This window comes from Phyllostomus discolor, chromosome 3 (genome assembly GCF_004126475.2).
Source record: "Phyllostomus discolor isolate MPI-MPIP mPhyDis1 chromosome 3, mPhyDis1.pri.v3, whole genome shotgun sequence".
Taxonomy (NCBI): domain Eukaryota; kingdom Metazoa; phylum Chordata; class Mammalia; order Chiroptera; family Phyllostomidae; genus Phyllostomus; species Phyllostomus discolor.
This window is the reverse complement of record NC_040905.2, coordinates 128,582,500-128,602,461: the sequence shown is the minus strand read 5'-3', so window position 1 is coordinate 128,602,461 and position 19,962 is coordinate 128,582,500. Positions and strand designations below refer to the sequence as shown.

The following is a 19,962-nucleotide window of genomic DNA, read 5'->3' as shown; positions in this document are numbered from 1 at the left end:
AAGGCAAGGCCTTTAATTTTCTTCTTTAGGCACGCTTGGCTATTTTGGGGCCTCATTATGCTCAAATTCCTTACAAATTTAACACTGAGAATTTAAGTATAATTACATTGAATCCGTACATTGAATCATTTGCAAGAATCCTTTTTGATACTGAATCTTCTTATTCAGGAAGACACTGTGTCTCCATTTAATTCTTTTCTAATGTCTTAAAATTTCGTAATTTTTCCAACTAGCTTGCATATGTTTCTAAATCCCTTTTTTTGCTCCTACTTGAAATAGTATCTTTTTTGATTGATGTCTTTTGTCTGTTGCTGGTATAAAGAAAGACTATGAATTATTATTAAATATGGATCTTATTTATCTTGTGAAATTCTTTTTTTCCCAATAATTTGTTGATCCTCTTAGATTTTTGATTAAAACTTGAGAAGGACAATGTTATATTCCTTCTTTTTCAATCATTCCTCTATTTCTATTTCCTGCCTTTCCACAAAGGCCAGGACTTTCAGAACCATTTTAAACAGAGAGGATATAGTGGGCCTCCTCTCATTTTCCTGACTTTAGAAGACTATTTTAACATTTTACGTCTAAGAAACAGATACCTCTCATTAGGCTAAGGAAGTCCCCTCCTATCTTCCTAGTCTGCCTTCAGCTTTTACTATGAACAGATTTGACATCTCTAAAATTATTTTTATTACTCTATTGAGAAAAATATGACTTTATTTTAATTGGCTAATATCATGAATTAAATTTATTATTTTCAAATGAAAACTTCGCCCTCCCACTTCTATTCCTAGGAAAATCCAATTGGGTCTTTTTAAAAACCTACTGGATTTTATCTGTATTCACAAGCGAGACTGGCTCCTCTCATTCACTTCTTCAATTGTTTTCGTCATGTTTATATGAAAGTTATCCTAGTTTGAATTATGAGTTTGGAAATGAACTCTCACTCTAATGCCCAGTAGAAGAGTTTGTATGAGATTGTAATGACTTGTTCCTTACAGACTAGGTAAAGTACCTGAAATATAAATCACTTACAGGGATGTCCAACCTTTTGGCATATCTGGGCCACACTGGAAGAAGTAGAGTTGTCTTGGGCCACACATTAAATACTCAAAAAAAAAAAATCTCATAATGTTTAAGTAAATTTATGATTCTGTATTGGGCCGCATTCACAGCCATCCTGGGCCAAGTGCAGCCCGTGGGCCGTGGGTTGAATGCCCCTGATTAAAACTGGGCCTGGTGCTTCTTCTGTGAAAAAAAAAAAAAAAACTTCAACTACTGATTCAGTTTTTTCAGTGTTTACATGCGTAGTTCAGACTATGCTCTTGAGGCAGAAATTTCATACTTATTAGCATATAGATTTTCATGGTATTTTCAGTGGATGCCTCAAACTGCAAGTACCAAACCCAGTATCTACACTATGATTTTTCCTATACATACATACCTATTATAAAATTCAATTTATAAATTATACACAAGAGATTAGCAATAAAACTAATAATAAATTATAATAATATATTATGGTAAAAGTTATGTGAATGTGGCTTTTCTCAAAATATCTTCTGTAAAACACTCACCCTTCTTCTTGTGATGACATCAGATGACACAGTGCCTATGTAATAAGAGGTCTGAAGTGAATGACATAGCACCTTGGTATTAGGCTACTTACAGGGTTACCTGACCAAAGCCCTGCAACACCATGACATAACCAAGATGGCCACTCAATGCCTAATGGCGCAGAGCCTATAGAGCATGACAACGCTGGACGTGACCCCTGTCCCAGGTGGGAACGAATGAGGCAGTGCAGTATTTCATCATGCTACTCACAATGGTGCAATTTAGAATGTATGATTTCCTTATTTCTGGAATTTTCCATTTAATATTTTTTAGACCCTGGTTGACACAGGGTAACTGAAACCACACAAAGAGAAACTGCAGGTAAACGGGGAACTACTCTACACCACCAAAGGTACTATCCATAAAGGAAATAATAGATATGCTGGACTTTATTCAAGTGAAAAACTTATGTTCCACAAATGACAATGTAAGAGTATGAGAAGACGCACTGGAAGACAGACTGGAAGAAAATATTTGCAGAAGACACATCTGACAAATGACTATAGTCTAAAATATATAAAGAACTCTTAAAATTCAACAATAAGGAAAAAATAACTCAAACACTAGGCCAAAGACCTTAACAGATACTTCACCAAAGAAAGTATGGCAAATAAGCATATGAAAAAATACTGTACATCATATGTCATCAAAGAAATGAAAATTAAAACACAATGAGACATCACTACACACCTATTAGAATGGCCAAAATCTGAAACACTGACAACACCAAATCTGATGAGAATATGGAACCACAGTAAGTTTCATTCCTTGCTGCAAAATGGCATGGTATATTCACCCTGGAGGACAGGCAGTTTTTTACAAAGCTAAACAGACTCTCACCATACGATCCAGCTATTGTACTCCTTGGTATTTACCCAAAGGAATTAAAAATGTATGTCCATTCAAAAGCCTACACACAGATTTTGTAGCAGCTTTATTTATAACTGCCAATACTTGGAAGCAACCAAGGCCTTTGGTAGGTGAATTGATAAACTGTAGTACATCCAAACAATGATAATATTCAGCACTAAAAATAAAGTATCAAGTCATGAAAAAACATGGAGAAAACTAATGCATGTTATTATGTGAAAGAAGCCAATTTGAAAGGCTACAAACAGAATGATTCTAATTTATGATATTCTAGAAATGCAAAATTATGGAGACAGTAAAAAGTGGTTGCCAGAGAGGAAAGAGGAGATAACGAGGCCACACACAGAGGATTTTCAGACCAGTAAAAACACTCTGTATGACACAATAATGATTGACACAAGTCATTTTCCATCTATTCAAATCCACAGAATGTCCAACACCATGAGTGAACCCTAATGTAAACTACGGACTTTGGGTGATTGTAATGTGTCGATGCAGGTTCATCAGTTATCACAAATGCCATCACCCTGGAAGGGAGATGTTGATAATGGAGGAGGCTATGAACGCATGGAAGTAGGAAGCATATGGGGAATGTCTGTAACTTCCCTTCCATTTTGATGTGAATTGAAACTGTTCTAGAAAAATTTAAAAAAAAAGGTTGAGTAGCTGTGACAGAGACCACAATGGCCCTTCAAAGTCCAACAGATTTACTATCTCTCCCTTCTTAAAAAAAGTTTGTCTGCCCCTGGTTTCATATATTAGATTGAGACACTTGGTTTCTACCTGCCCTTCGAAATCTCATTAAGCCACCACAAAAGACAACATAAAGATTGTGTATGTCCACTGTAGTGTGGCAATGAAAAGTATCATTAAAAAACATTGGGGAACTCATGGAAGAGCAAAAGATAGACTGAATCAGGATCCAAAACAAAAATGCTATAGTTATATTCACTGAAAAGAAAATGTCACTGCAAAAACAAATAGTTCTTCATTTAAAAAGTCCCAGGAAAATTCCAATTTCAGATCAACAAAATAGAAGGAGGCTTAGAAGAAACATCAAGGTAATGTTTACAATTGGCCCAGTCTTAGCCACTCCTCTTAGCACATATAATAAAGTTACAGAAAGCATCAATTTCATTTCCAAGATCAAGCTCTCTGACCAGTATGGAAAGCAAGCCCATGCCCTCTCTCAGGAGGCTCTGACCATGAGGCTGACACTAGAGGGAGAAACAGAGAAAAGCCTCTGCTAACATTAGCACAGGATAAAAAGGGGCAGAAAGATGTCAACAACTGCTCTTAAAAGCAAAACACATACATTTAAAAACTTAGGTCTAAAAAAATTACAAGTAAACAACAATAACAAAACCACAGAAGACTCCAAAAGATGTTACATGGTCAAATTCTACTAATCTTTCAAATGACAGATGATTATTCCCTGTATAGCACCGAAAAAGATGGAAAGCTTCTTACTGCATTCTGTGAAGCCTATATATATGATATGACCTTGATAGCAAGCCAGAGGAGGATAACACAAAAACCGTATTAAAAGATCAATCTCGCTTATAATTATACCAAAATATATAAGATTGAATCCAGTGTAATAAAAACCACTATAACCACTAACCACAATGACCAACGAGGGCTTACTCTTGTAATTTAAGGCCAGAGCAGTTGAAATAGAAGAAAATTCCCTGAACTTGATAAATATTGCTGGCAAATATTAAAAAGTACTCATCAAAGCCAAATAAAGATAAGGATAAACATACTTCAGGAACTGAATAGTGTACCAAGGGCCTTAGACTATGTGAAGATATATGAAAAATATATAAGATTAAAATGTTGAAAAAGAAAAAGACTGTATTATTTATAAACATTAACCTTTTCATCTGGAAAACAGAAAATTAATTGAAAAAAACAATAGTACAAGTAATTAGAAGGTTGGCATGATACAAAATAAATACATGAAATTGAATAGCTTTCCTACAGAACTACAACAATCAGACTTCAACAGAAATGGGGAAGGAAGGATCCAATTCAAAGGTATTTATATAAATGCTGTAAAATAGCCAGGAATAAATCTAAGGAGAAAAAGGATACAAGACCAAGGCCAAATAAATAAATATTAAATAATGCTATAAAAAAAGAGATGAAGGATGTGAAAAGGCAATTTACAGAACAAAAAAGGCAATTCTAAATTAAAAAGATAAAGCATTACACAACATGTGGGGAAATGCAAATTAAAATGTTAAGATGTCTTTTTTAAACCATGGAAAATTTTTAAAATAGCAACATTAAATGTTGGCAGGAATATGAGAAAACAAGTAGTGTCATATAATTGATGGGAATATAAATTATTGCAACCTTTTTGAAATATAACCTGGTAGGATGTATAACAACATTCAATCGATACAATGGTATTTAGAACTGTAATTCCATGTTTAAGAATCTATCCTATAAATACACATACTAATGATCTGAAAGACTTGGTACAAAGATATTCATCACTTATTTATAAAGAACAAAATAAATACCCAAATGTTCATTAATGAAGAAATAATTTTCAAAAAGAAATAATTTAAAATTATGGATAAAACTATGTTATTAAGTACTATTCAGCAGTATATAAAAAGTATTAATAATAAAATAGATTGACATGTACTGAGATATTACACAAAATATTACACAAAAGTCGGCAATTCTATGGAAATACTACAATCCTATTTATGTAAAAAGCAAAAAAATATCCAAGTCATAACTACATTTGTGTATAAAATTACGTAAAAGATACAGGTACTTTAAGTCTAAGACTTATGCCAAATTACTCTTTGTTCTGTAATACTTATCTTTATATGCCATGTCATCATACATAGAAGGTCTCTTTAATTATAAACCATTCTTCACAAATTTTCAAATTAAATATATTATATGCTATTGTACAACAACCAGTTATAGGTCACAATGATCTAATTATATAAGTATTCTGACCAAATTCTATATATACAGACTATGCAACTTTTTAAAACTGTTATTTAAGGTCATCTTCAGCATGCTAAAAGAAGAATTTAATTGTGCTTACCGATTTCATTAATCACTGCTCTTATTTTGGAGACAAAAGGACCAACTTCACTGGAATTCATTTTGACTCTTTCCTTAAGGTCAGCACCTGCAATGTATTTTATTTACAAATGTAAACTAGTTATGAACAAAATTTTAATGCAATATTTTGAAATTGTGAAATTCATGTATAACATTAAAAGTAATGGAATTTCCTGGCTTGCGTAGCTCAGTGGATTGAGCTCGGGCTGCGAACCAAAGTGTCGCAGGTTCGATTACCAGTCAGGGCACATGCCTAGGTTACACGCCACGGCCCCCAGCAAACGCACATTGATGTTTCTCTCTCTCTCTCTCTTTCTCCCTCCCTTCCCTCTCTAAAAATGAATAAATAAAAATCTTTAAAAATTAAAAGAAAAAGTAATTGAATTTATATCTTGAAGGAATTATATTACCTAAATTTTCCTTTGCAAAGACAAGCATTAGGAAGAATAACATATTTGTTCATATACCTACTATGTGCTTAACATAGTGGTTCTCAAACTCTGTGGTCTTAAAGCCCTTTAAACTCTTAAGAGATTCTGTTTAGATTATATGTACTGATAGTTACTCTATTTAAAAGTGAAACTACAAATTTTCCAAATATATATTCATTTAATAACACAAATAAACCCATTCATGTTAACATAAATAACTACAGATTGATGCCACTTTCTCGGTTCTTGCAAAGATGTCAGCAGTTTTACCCACCATTGCTTTTGCCCCCATCAGTGCAAATGTCCACACAGTAAATAGGGCAAATCAAGGCCTTTTACCTAAGAAAATCATTTCATGGGTGCCTGCTTTGGGGACTACAGATCACATTTGAGAGCCGCTGGCTTTAAAGTACAAACACACTGACAATTTCATAATCATGGAATCATAACTTTGGAACAGAGAATAATAAAAAACTATTTTAGGAACCATTTATTCTGTGGTTCAGTAAAGACATTTTTTTAAATAAAATTAAACTATTTAAGAAGGGTAGGTCCCCATTTAAATAAATGAATAAATAGAAAATGTAAAATTAGAGCATAGAAGGCATACACTCAGATACTTCCTCTCTTATTAGTCCATTTGAAATTAATCACAGCAACATCAACAAAAAAAATGGCCCAAATGAAAGAACAGATCAATGCTCCAGAAAAAATGCAACTAAGTAACGAAGAGACAGCCAACCTATCAGATGCACAGTTCAAAACACTGGTAATCAGGAGGCTCACAGAATTGGTTCAATATGGTCCCAAATCAGAGGAAAAAAAGAAGGCTATGAAAAGTGAAATAAAGGAAAATGAACAGGGGACCAACAGTGATGGGAAGGAAACTGGGACTCAAATCAACGGTTTGGAGCAGAAGGAAGAAAGGAACATTCAACCAGAACAGGATGAAGAAACAACAATTCAAAAAAATGAGGAGAGGCTTAGAAACCTCCAGGACATCTTTAAACTTTCCAACATCTAAATTATAGGGGTGCCAGAGGGAGAAGAGGAAGAACAAGAAATTGAAAACTTATTTGAAAAAATAATGAAGAACTTCCCCATTCTGGCAAAAGAAATAACACTTATAAATCCAGAAAGCACAGAGAGTCCCAACAAAATGGACACAAAGAGGACCACACCAAAACATATCATAATTAAAATGCTAAAGGTTAAAGATAAAGAGAGAATCTTAAAAGCAGCTAGAAAAAGCAGAGAGTTACCTCTAAAGGAGTGCCCATCAGACTATCAGCTGATTTCTCAAAAGAAACCTTACAAGCAAGAAGGGACTGGAAAGAAGTATTCCAAGTCATGAAAGGCAAGGACCTACAACCAAGATTGCTCTATCCAGCAAAGCTATCATTTAGAATGCAAGGGCAGATAAAGTGCTTCCCAGATAAGGTCAAGTTAAAGGAGTTCATCATCACCAAGCTCTTATTATAGGAAATGTTAAAGGGACTTCTTTAAGAAAAAGATCAAAACCATGAACATTATAAAGCAACAAATTCACAACTATCAACTGAATCTTAAAAAAATAATAATTAAAAAACAAACAAACAAACAAGCAAACAACCAGAACAGGAAAAGAATCATAGATACAGAGATAATTTGGAGGGTTATCAGCTGGGAGCGGGGGGGAAGAGGGAGAATGGAGGAAAAGGTGCAGGGATTAAGAAGCATAAATTGGTAGGAACAAAACAGACAGGGGTATGTTAAGAACGGATAGGAAATGTGAAGCTAAAGAACTTATATACATGATTCATGGACATGAACTAAGGGCGGGGGTGGGAGGGACTGGTAGAGGAAAGAGAGGTACCAGGTGGAAGGGGCATAGTGGGATAAACTGGGACAACTATAAGAAAATCAGGACAACTATAACAGCATAATCAATAAAATATATTTATTAAAAATTGGAAACAACCTAAGTATTGATCAAAAAGATTATTAATAAAACTAGCAAATACTATGCAATGGAATGAAGGAATCAGAGTATAAATGAAGGAATTTGAGTGTAAATATGGGTAAATCTAAAAATGTTTTAGGATTTATAATTATAATTACAGAAATACACACAGGATAATAACCATTTTACACAAGAATGCTATTTAGGAACATAAAGTATGCATGGAAATGATAAAGACCAAATTCAATTGGTGGTGACCTCTGGGGGAAGGAGAGAGAAACAACTGGTAATGTGCCCAGAGGAAGGACTTCAATCGTTGTAACACTGAATTGCTTAAGTTAAGTGGTGGGTACTCAATATCTTAAATGTTTCTGGATACTTGGTATGTGTCTTCACAATTAATTTTTCCATGAAGATTTAAAATTTAGCATGAAAGAAAAAAATGTTATTAGGGCCAAAACAATTTCTAAACTAGTAGGATGTATTTGTTAAAAGAAATAATGGTTTGACTCAGTGCCATATTCTATTCTCAATAGAATATAACTTGAAACTGAGACTATAAAATGTTGTTCGGTGTATGTTAGCTAATACGTATTGGTTAATAAAAACAGTGAAATGTAATGCTATACAGGGGACAGGAGCAGACAGAGAGGAGACTGATAGAGACTCTGAATAAACTGGTCCTGAAGGAATTCCCTACAACTACATTATGGGAGTCCACCAAGTCCTCACCATCTGGGTGCCTTCTAACACACCAGCTAGTGCTACAGTGGGGGCGGTGTTTCACCAACACTCTGATTCTGTGACCACACAGCAAGCTTTAAAAACCACACTCATGCTAGAGACTAGGCTGCTGGAGCCATGCCAGGAGCTAAAGGGAATAAGAGGTTCGTCTTGCCTTATGCAGTCTATTCCCTGCCCACCAGGCCCAGCAGAGAGGTTTGGAGGACCACTCTGGTAACTGAAGGCAGCCTTATCCACACATATCAATGTGGAACTTCTTCAGGGTTCAAGGCTTATTTTAGAAATAATTACCTTTCTCTATGCAGTGTTAAACATTTGTATTGTGACTCTGAGACTACTTTTGAAAAACTGTAATGTCTTTTTGTTTTTACTTTGGAAATATACCCTGCAATCTTGACCATTCAGAACCTAAAAATATAGTTTCACCCCTATTCCTTCTGTGATCATGAATTTTTTATTTGACAGTATCAAAAGTTTTATTTGAGGCCAAGTATTTCTTGGTTCTTTACTTTTTAAATTCACTTTTTTCAAAAGTTAAAAATTATTTCCTTTTTATGGTTTACACCCTCTCAGTCCATGACTGAGGATACCCTCAGGTGTGCCCTTATGCTATCTGGCAATTCTACTGTCTCTCCTACTCGACCTGCCCTCCTACACACATCTTCAGACCATTCTATAACTTCCTTCTTCCCCAAACCTCAAACCTGTTACCCAACCCTGACACCAACTCACTAAGAAAACAAAATCATTCAGATAAGAAATTCCACCAGCACCCACCACCAAATCTACCCACCTACCAGGACTGGAACCCACATATTCTACCGTCCCGCCTGCTACCACAGGTGGACTTAATTCATTGTGAAAGCCAACTATCCCCTACTGCACTACATTTTCTCCCTTCTTGTCTCCTAAGGGACTTCATATCAACAACTATCCTCATCAAAGTATCCCTCTTTAGAGAATCTTTCACATCAGCAATAATAACTCTGTAATGCTACTCATCTTTAAAAAAAAAAATTGAATGGGCTTTCATTGCTAGCTCTGATGGAGCAACTTATTATCAGACCAATTCTTCCAGGAATCACTGGATAAAACATGTAAAACAGCTATCTGAAGACTATGGAGACCTATACAAAGTCAGCCAACCTGTATGAGGCTCCAAAGCAAATGCAAGTTTCTAAACAAGGTAACAGAAATGGGAGGCAAAACTGGAGCTCAGTGCTTGCCAAGGAGGAACACCCCAGGGCTTTCTATGGAGACCCCTGAAAGTTAAATACAATACAGGGTAAACACAAAGAAAATCATACCAAAACCAACCACTAAGGAACAAAATCAAAAAGAGAATCTTCAGAAGCTCCCCCAAAACAATTAAGATCTCAAGCTGACTTCTCAACAGAAAACGGGTATCTTTAAAGTGGGGAACGAAAAAAGCTGCTGATTTAGAATCTGAGACTAAGCAAAGCCATCCTTCACAATTAATGATGAAATAAGACATTTCTCTCATGCACACATACTAATTTGTCACCAGCAGGCCCACACTAAAAGAAACACCACAGAGAATTCTTTGAGCAGAAGATTGTAAGAGGAGAGTTTAAAATATTATTGTACATTGCTTACTAGAGACATACCTTAAAACATAAGTGTTCAGAATGACTGAAGTAAAATGGTAAAAAACATGCAAACACTAACCAAAAGGAAACTTGTAAGGTTATCTTAATATCTGACAAAAGGGACCTAAGACAAGAAACACCACTGAAGTTGGAGGGTCACTTCACAATAATAAATATGATGATCCAATTAAAAAGTCCTAAGAATTCTAAACTAGAATACACAAAATAAGCAAGCACCAAAATATATAAAGCAAAAAGTGACAAAACCAAAAAGAAAAACTGACACATCTACAATCACAGTGGATTTTAACAGACCTCTCAGAGTAACCAATAAAGCAAGGAGGCAAATACCCTTATCAGATACTCCTATGATATAGGAGAAAATTATACCAAAGTAGAAGAAAGCAAACAGTAAAATGGAAACAAATTTTTAAAATAGAAAACAAACATTCAAGAGAGAAAAATCAAAGAAGTTTGTTCTCTGAAAAAAACCTCAAATATGATAGACTTTTTAACATGGCTAGCCATGTAAAATCAGAGAAGGCAAAAATCCCAATACCAAGAATAAAAAAAAGGGATAATACTAAGGATTTCACAGACATTAAAACAGTAAGACAATATTAACAACCTTTGCCCAATAAATTTGAAAAGGTACATGAAATGGACAAATTACCAGAACAACACAATTTATTAAAAGTAACAAAGAAATAGAAAATCTAGAAACAAATACACATTAAAGTAATTGAATATGCAATTAAAAACTTTCTTACAAAGAAAACTGCATGCCTATATGGCTCCAACAATAAATTTTCCAAACACATAAAAAAATTTAATAATCTTACATGGAAAATAGTAAAAGACTTGATAGGAACAAAAGAAGAAAAAAACATAACAGGCCTATCTTTCTCATAAACAAAATATTAGTAAATCAAACCTACCAGTAACATAAACAATATATGATATATCAAAACCAAGTTACATTCAGTCCAAGATTCAAGACTGGTTTAATATTAATTTTTTTATTTAAGAATTAGTGGAATAAGGGTGAAAATCATAAATTTTCAATAGGTGTAGAAAAAGTGGTTGATAAAATTCAACACATTCTTTAACACCTTGAAGTATAAATCACATAAAATAAAATGCAGTCATTTTAAGTATATAATTCAATTATTTTTAGCAAATTACAGAGTTGTACAACCAGAACCACAATCCAACTTTAGAATATCTCCATTATTACAAAAAGATCCCTCATCCCCATTTGCAATCACTCCCTGTTCCCACCTCCAGCCCCGGCAACCACTAATCTATAACTTTCCCTATAACTTTTCCTTTTCTGGATTTTCATATAAATAAATCCATACAATATAGTCATGCACCACATAAGGGTATTTTGCTCAACTGAACCATATAATGGTCCAACAAGATTATAATGGAGCTGAAAAATTCCTGTAGCCTGGAGACATCTTTGCGTAACACGTTAGTCATGTGCGGTGACGCTGGTATAAGCAAGCCTACCTACTGCATTGCCCAGGCCTATGAAAAGCATGGCACATACAGATACCAAAAGAGGCTATCCCGTCTAGGTTTGTGTAAATAAATTCTTTGATGCTCAGTCACACAACAAAACTGCCTAATGACATGTTTCTGCCATTAAGGGGCATGTAACTATCTATGTATGGTCTTCTGTGTCTTTCTTCCACAAAGCACACTGTTTTTCAGGTTCATCCATGTTGTAAGAATTAATCAGAACTTTTTCTTTTTATTATGGAACAGTATATCATTGTAAAGACAAAGAAACATTTTGTTTATGCATTCATCAGCTGATGGATATTTGGGGTGTTTCCACTTTTTGGCTACTATTGTAATGGGGTAGGTCTCCTGGAAAACAGGAGACACCCCCAACCTTGCAAAGAGGCACGGTGAGGGGAGGGTGCAGCAAGAAGGCTGACAGACAACAGGCTAAAAATACCATGTCTTTTACATGAGAAAGGGTGCCAACAAAGCAGAAGTGACCATGTTTAAGGCACACTGCATAACAAAGGCAAAATGAGAGCCCATGCCTTCCAGAAAGGAGGGGCCACAGAAGGAGGCTGCTGCCCTGAGTGAAGTACACCAAGAAAATGTGATAACTGTGACTGTGAGAACATGTGCAGGCATAATTACTGGTGACCTGGGGCAGGGAGTTCATACAGCACCTGCTTGAGCTGCGGGGGACAAATGGCCCATCCTGTACTACCAGATACATGTGCCTCTGCACATGGTTGGGAAACTTTTGCCCTGACTAAAGATGGCAGCCAAAAGAGGGTCAAAGACACTGGGGAGAAGACAAAAATGGCACACACCAACACACCTTGGACGTGACACTGCTGGACACTCCTGCTAGCTTTCTGTGCACAGGGGATTCCAGGAGGGCCTTTTTAAAGCAAAAGTACGGAAAGTCACTCCCTCTCTCTTGCTCATGTTTCTGGTATGGACTAGAAACATGATACTAAGAAGTCTCCCTCTTACTTTGGAGATTTGTGCAAGCTCTCTCTCTGGGCTTTTGGCATTTGGACATTCTAAGCCTCTAGCCCTGCTCCCCACACAGACAGGAGTGCTCATGGGTCCTAGAGATGCTGGGCCCTCCAGGGGCTTAGACCCCACAGAGGATGGGAGCCTCCCTGGGCTCCTTCCACTAGAGTCCAGTGCAGCATGGCACACAATTCCTGGACCATTACATGGAGACTGAGTGTAGCATACCCCAGATCCTAAAGGAGAGTTGCTGCAATAAGATGGCAACTCTGAAACCCACAAGTGCACATTCCCAAGAGAATGGAGATCTGTTTGCAGGACTGGTTTATGGACAGATAAGGATATGGGGAACTTCTGGGCACACTTTTGGCTTTTAGTTTTTTGGGGAGCAAGAGAAGTGCTGGGTCTCATGGGAGAGAAGGGCTCTGAGCAGGAGTGCTCTCAGGACCCAAAGATTGGAACCCTGTTAATAAAAACCTCTTTCCTTCAACACAAATCATTGGGTCATATATAAGGATGCCAAGTGGCTGGAGCTCAGTTTGTACAGTTACATTGTGAAAATACTACTATGAACATTCATATACAAGTCTTTGTATAGATAAATGTTTTCATTTGCTGCTAGTAGACACAAAGGAGTAGAATTTCTGGGTCATATTGTAAATATATATTTTACTTAAAAAAATGCCACTATTTTCCACAATGGCTGCACTACTCTACATTCCAATCAGCACTGCCTAAGGGTCTCTTTTGTCCTACATAGTCACCAACACTAGCCTGCCATTTTGATTTTCGCCATTTAAGTGGGCAGAAAGTGGTATCTATTATGGCTTTAACTTTACATTTCCATAATGGCTAATAAGGTTAAGCATCTCTTCAGGTGTTTATTAGCCATTCATACAGCTTCTCTCCTGAAATGCCTATTTAAATCCTTTGCTCATTTTTTTTTTTTTTACTGGATGATTTTTTCTTCCTTCTTACTGAGCTGTAGGACTTACATCTTGGATAAAATTCTGAGGAATATAATCTACAAATATTTTCCCCATCTGTGGCTTATCTTTTCACTTTCTTAATGGTTTTATGAAGTTTTGCCTTTAAGTCCAATTTATCATTTTCTCTTTTATCACTTGTGCTTTTTGTGTCACTTCTAATCAATACTCAATTATAAATTCACAGCAAACAGGAAAAAAGAGAATCATTTTTAACCTGAAAAAGAATAACTATAAAATACCTATAATATAAATGAGAGGGAGAAATAAGGATTATTTTGATATCATTAGGTACTCACAATACCCATGAAGTAGTACAGTATCATTTGAAAGTGGACTTAGATTATTTGTAAATGTCTACTGCCAACTTTAGGGCAACAACAAAAAAGTAAAAAATAAATATAATTCATATGCCACATTCTGAGAGAAAACAAAATTGTATGAAATGCTCAACTAAAACCACAAAAGGCAGAAATCAAGTAGAAGAAATAAACAGGGAAAAACAACAAGGGCAACAAATAGAAAATAACCACAATTCAACTGTATCATTCACTATCTAAATGAATGAATAAAAAGAGACTATCGACTTCCGGCCAAGATGGAGGCATAGGTAGACACACTGTGCCTCCTCACACAACCAATAGGGACAACAACAATTTAGAAACAGAACAACCAGAACTGACAGAAAATTGAACTGTATGGAAGTTGGACAACCAAGGAGTTAAAATAGACACATTCAACCAGACTGGTAGGAGGGGCGGAGTCCAGAAGCCGGGTAGAGAGGGGTCTCGAGGCACAAAAAGCATTGGGACCAGGCACCTAAGACCGCAGCAGGCAGACTCTGGGCAGGCAGACCCTGGGCGCGCAAGTGGCGGCTGGCAAACCCTGGCTGAGGGGTGGCAACTGGCAGACCCAGCGAGGGGCGATTGTGAAGCAAGGCACTGCGTGCAACCCAGGATCCCAGCACTGGGAAATAGAGCCTTGGGGCACTGATTGAAAACACCTGTGGGGGTTGAGGTGCAGGGACAGACTCCCAGCCTCACAGGGGAGATCGTTGGAAAGACCCAAGGGGTACACAAGCCCACCCACATGGGAATCAGCACCAGAAAGGTTCAATTTTTCTTGGGGTAAGAGGCCAAAGGGACTGAAATCGGCAGAGAGTGGAGCAAGTGCCATTGTTCCCTCTCAAACCCTGCCCCCACATATAGCATCAAAACCCAGCAACTGGGTTGCCCCGCCCTGGTGAACACCTAAGGCTCCGTCCCTCATAAGTAGCAGGTGCTACCGGACCAAAAAAAAAAAGAGAGATGGCTCAAACAGAAGAAGAACTAAAAGCCCGAGAACCCATCCTTTTAAGCGACCGAGAGAGAGCCAACCTATTAGATGTACAGTTAAAACACTGGTGATCAAGATGCTCACAGAATTGGTTGATTTTGGTTGCAAATTAGATGGAAAAAGTGAAGGCTACAATAAGTGAAATGAAGAAAAATGCAAAGGGAACCAACAGCGATAGAAAGAAAGCTGGGTCTCACATCAATGGAGAGGACCAGAAGGAAGAAAGAAACAACCACACAGAAAAGAATGAAGAAGTAAGAATTCAAAAAAATGAGGAGAGGCTTAGGAACCTCCAGGACATCTTTAAACGTTCCGACATCTGAATTATAGGGGTACCAGAAGGGGAAAAGGAAGAGCAACAAGTGGAAAAGTTGTTTCAACAAATAATAAAGGAGAACTTCTCTAATGTGGTAAAGGAAATGGACTTCCAGGAGGTCCAGGAAACTCAGAGAGTCCCAAAGAAGCTGGACCCAAGAAGGAACACACCAAGGCACATCATAATTACATTAGCCAAGATTACAATGAAGGAGAGAATCCTAGAAGCAGTAAGAGATAAGGAGACAGTAACCTACAAAGGAGTTCCCATCAGACTGTCAGCTGGTTTCTCAAACAGAGATCTTGCAGGCAACAAGGGGCTGGAAGGAAGTATTCCAAGTCATTAAAGGCAAGGACCTACATCCAAGATTGCTCTATCCAACAAAGCTTTCATTTAGAATGGAAGGGCAGATAAAGTGCTTCTCAGATAAGGTCAAGTTAAAGGAGTTCATCATCACCAAGCCCTTCTTTTATGAAATGTTAAAGGGACTCTTGTAGGAAAAAGAAGATAAAAAACATGTATAGTAAAATGACAGCAAACTCACAATTATTAACAACCACACTTAAAACAAAAATAAACTAAGCAAACAACTAGAACAGGAACAGAACCACAGAAATGGAGATCACATGGAGGTTTAGCAACAGGGGAGTGGAGGGAGGAGGAGAGATGGGGAAAAGGTACAGAGAATAAATAGCATAGATGGTAGGTAGAAAATAGACAGGGGGAGGGCAAGAATAGTATGGGAAATGTAGAAGCTAAAGAACTTATGACACATGGACATGAACTAGAGGGGGAGAATGTGGGTGCGGGAGGGTGTGCAGGGTGTAGGGGGATGGAGGAGGGTAAGGGGACAGCTGTAATAGAATAATCAATGATATATTTAATACATAAATAGATAAAATCTACAAAGAAGAGACTGTCATATTTCATTAAAAGAAATAATGCCCAACTATATGGTTTTCTATAAGAAATTCACTTTAAATATAAAGACACATATCAATTAAACGTAAATGATTAGAGAAAAATATACCATGCTAATACTAATCAAAAGAAAGTAGTAGCTTTATTAATTTCAGTAATAGTTTTATGGAAGACTTCCAGGCGAAGACAGTTATTAGCAATAATGAAGAGCATTACATAATGAAAAAGAGGTTAATTCTTCAAGAACACTAACAATGCTTAATAACAGCATCAAATTACCTGAGGAAAAAGCAGAACTGCAAAGAGAAACAGAAGAATCTGCTGTCATAGTTGAATATTTCAACATACACCTATCAGAAATGGCCAGATCCAGTAGGCAGAAAACCGGTAAGGACATAGTTGAACTCAGGGACACCATCAATCAACAGGATATAACCAACATCTGTAGATTACTTATGCCAACATCAGAATACAGATTCTTCTCAAGCTCCCGTGGAATATTCATCAAGACAGACCACATTCTGGACCATAAAACACACATTCACAATTTAAAATAAATCATACAATGTCTCTTCTCAGAACACAATGGAAGTCAAAAACAGAAAAATAACTGGAAAATCCCAAAGTACACAGAGATTCAACAATACAGTTCTAAACAACACATGGGTAAAAGGAGAAATTGCAGCAAATATTTTGAGCTAACTAAAATTGAAAAGGTAATACACCCAGATTTGTGGTATATAGAAAAGGCAGCATTTAAAGGAAAATTTATTCCAGTAAATGTATATATCATTAAAGAAAAATTATCTGAAATCAATAATTTGGGTTTCCATCTAAGTAAACTAGAAAAAGATCAAATTAAATCCAAAGTAAGCAGAAGAAATAAAGGAGAAATTAATGAAATTGAAAACAGTAAATCAAAAGAGAAAAATTAACAGCAAAAATCTGGTTCTTCAAGATCAACAAAAGAAATAAACCTCTAGCCATACTAATAAAGAAAAAGGGAGGACACAAATAACCAGTATCCCATGGACATTAAAAGGATAATGAAGGAACACTATGAATAACTCTATGCCCATATATGTGACAATCCATGAAATAAACCAATTCCTTGAAAGATGCAAACTGTACAAACTCACATAAGAAGAAACAATAAATCTAAATATGCCTATGACTATAAAAATATTGGGTCATCAAAAAACTAGGATACATTTACACAATGGAATTCTATGCAGCAGAAAGAAAGAAGGAGCTCCTACCCTTTGCAACAGCATGGATGGAGCTGGAAAGCATTATGCTACGTGAAATAAGCCAGGCAGTGAACAACAAATACCATATGATCTCACCTTTAACAGGAACCTAAACAACAAAACAAACAAACAAGCAAAATATAACCAAAGACACTGAAATAGAGAACAGACTGACAGTGACCAGAGGGGAGAGGGGAGGGAATTTCAGGGGAAAATTGGAAGGGTTTATAGGAACAAGTATAAAGGACACATGGACAAAAACTAGGGGGGGTGGAAATGGGAGGGAGGTAGGGAGCACTGGGCGGGGGGTGGGCTGGAATGGGAGTAAAAGACAGAAAACTGTACTTGAACAACAATTTAGAAAAAAAGGGATAATGGGTCAATAATGAGCCTTCAAAAACAGAAAGCACCAGCCTAGATGAGTTCACCGGTAAATTCTACCAAACATTTTGGGAAGAAATTGTTTCAATTCTCTACAATGCCTTTGAGAGGACAGAAGCAGAGGGAATCCTTCCAAACTCATTCTATGAGGCCAGCAGTACCCTAATCCAAAAACCAGACAGAACATCACAAGAAAACTACAGGCTAATCTTTCTCATGAACATATTAACAAATCAAATCCAATAATATATTTAAAAAAGATGCACAACTAATTTTATTCCATTTATGCAAGGCTGTTTGCCATTCAAAATTAAAATAATCCATCAGCAGGGTTAAAAAGAGAAAAAAATCACATGATCACATCAAGAGATGCAGAAAATGCATTTGACAAATTTAATATCCATTCATAATACACACTTCAAGTAAATTAGAAAGAGGAGAACTTCCTCAACTGGATAGAGAACTGGATTATCTATAAAATGCCTACAGCTAACATCATAATTACTGGTGAGAAATCTGAAGTTTTCCCACTATTACCAAGACGAAGGCAAGGATACCTTCTCTCACTACTCCTTTCTAATGTCATACTAGAACTTCTTAACAGGCAGGCATTGAAGATGTTGCAGGTTCAGTTCCAGACAACAGCAATTAAGCAAAAATCACAATGAAGCCAGCCACGTGAAATTTTTGGTTTCCCAGGGCATATAAAAGTTATATTTACGCCCCTGGCTGGTATAGCTCTGTGGATCGAGCACGGGCTGCAAACCAAAGTGTTGCAGGTTCGATTCCCAGTCAGGGCACATGCCTGGGTTGCAGGCCATGACCCCCAGAAACCGCACACTGATGTGTCTCTGTGTGTGTGTGTCTGTCTGTCTGTCTCTCTCTCTCCCCCCTCCCTTCCCTCTCTAAAAATAAATAAAATCTTTTTAAAAAAAGTTATATTTATACTATATTGTAGCCCACTAAGCATGCAATAGCATTATGTCAAAAAATGTACATGCATTAATTTAAAAATACTTTATTGCCAAATATTTCTAACAATCATCTGAGCCTTTACTGAGTCACAATCTTTTTGCTGGGGTAGGGCTTGCCTCAATGTTGATGAAAATGCATGGTTTGTGAGACTCAATGAAACAAAACACAATAAAGCAAAGCACAATAAAATGAGGTATACCTATATTACTATAAGAAAACAGGGAAAGGAAATACAGATTGGGAAGAAAAACCTAAAATTCTCACAGTGCACAAATGATATGATTGTCTACTATACAGAAAATCCAAAAGAAGTGACAAAAATATTCCTGGAACTAATAAGTGATTATATCCAAGTTGCAGAATACAGAATATAAAAGTCAATCACTTTTTTATATGCCAACAATGGGAAAGTGGAATTTTAAGTTAAAAACACAATACCACTTACATTAGCACCCCAAGAAATAAAATACTTAGGTATAAATCTAACAAAACACATGTAAGATCTCTATGACAAAACCCACAAAACTATGATCAAAATGAAAGAACAACTAAGTAAATAGGGAGATACTCTATGCTCATGGATGAGAAGACTCAATATTGTCAAGATACCAGTTCTTTCCAATTTGATCTATAGATTTAATGTATGGGTACAAAAACAAAGGCATTACCCATGAAAGAAATAATGGATATGCTGGACTTCATTAAAATAAAAACCTACCGCTCTGCAAAAGCCAAAGTCAAGAAAATGAGAAGACAAACCACAAACTGGGAGAAAATATTTGTAAAAGACATATCTGATAAAGGACTACTATCTGAAATATACAAAAAACTGCTAAAACTCAACAATAAGGGAACAAGCAACTCAATTAAAATCTGGGCCAAAGACCTTAGACACCTCACCACAGAAGATATACAGGTGGCAGATAAGCATGTGAAACATGCTCCACATCATACGTCATCAGGGAAATAAAAAATTA

At 36.4% G+C, this 19,962-nt stretch overlaps 1 protein-coding gene and 1 long non-coding RNA gene across 6 annotated transcripts in view; one reads left to right on the top strand and one right to left on the bottom strand.

The window, feature by feature from the left end:
• The window catches only part of AUH (AU RNA binding methylglutaconyl-CoA hydratase), a 185,186-nt gene that overhangs the window by 130,844 nt on the left and 34,380 nt on the right, over positions 1 to 19,962 (bottom strand). For 4 of the 5 annotated variants that reach the window (XM_028531499.2, XM_036021433.1, XM_036021434.1 and 1 more), the window contains one exon: positions 5,564 to 5,650. The exons of the other annotated variant lie outside the window; for it this stretch is intronic. In XM_028531499.2, coding sequence (XP_028387300.1) covers positions 5,564 to 5,650 — 87 coding nt within the window. The remainder of the gene's footprint in view (positions 1 to 5,563; positions 5,651 to 19,962) is intronic. 5 annotated transcript variants of the gene reach the window in all.
• On the top strand, positions 1,927 to 18,725 carry LOC118499636. Its single transcript, XR_004902143.1, has 3 exons — positions 1,927 to 1,938; positions 7,755 to 7,760; positions 18,643 to 18,725. It is a non-coding gene; the product is annotated as an uncharacterized LOC118499636 (long non-coding RNA).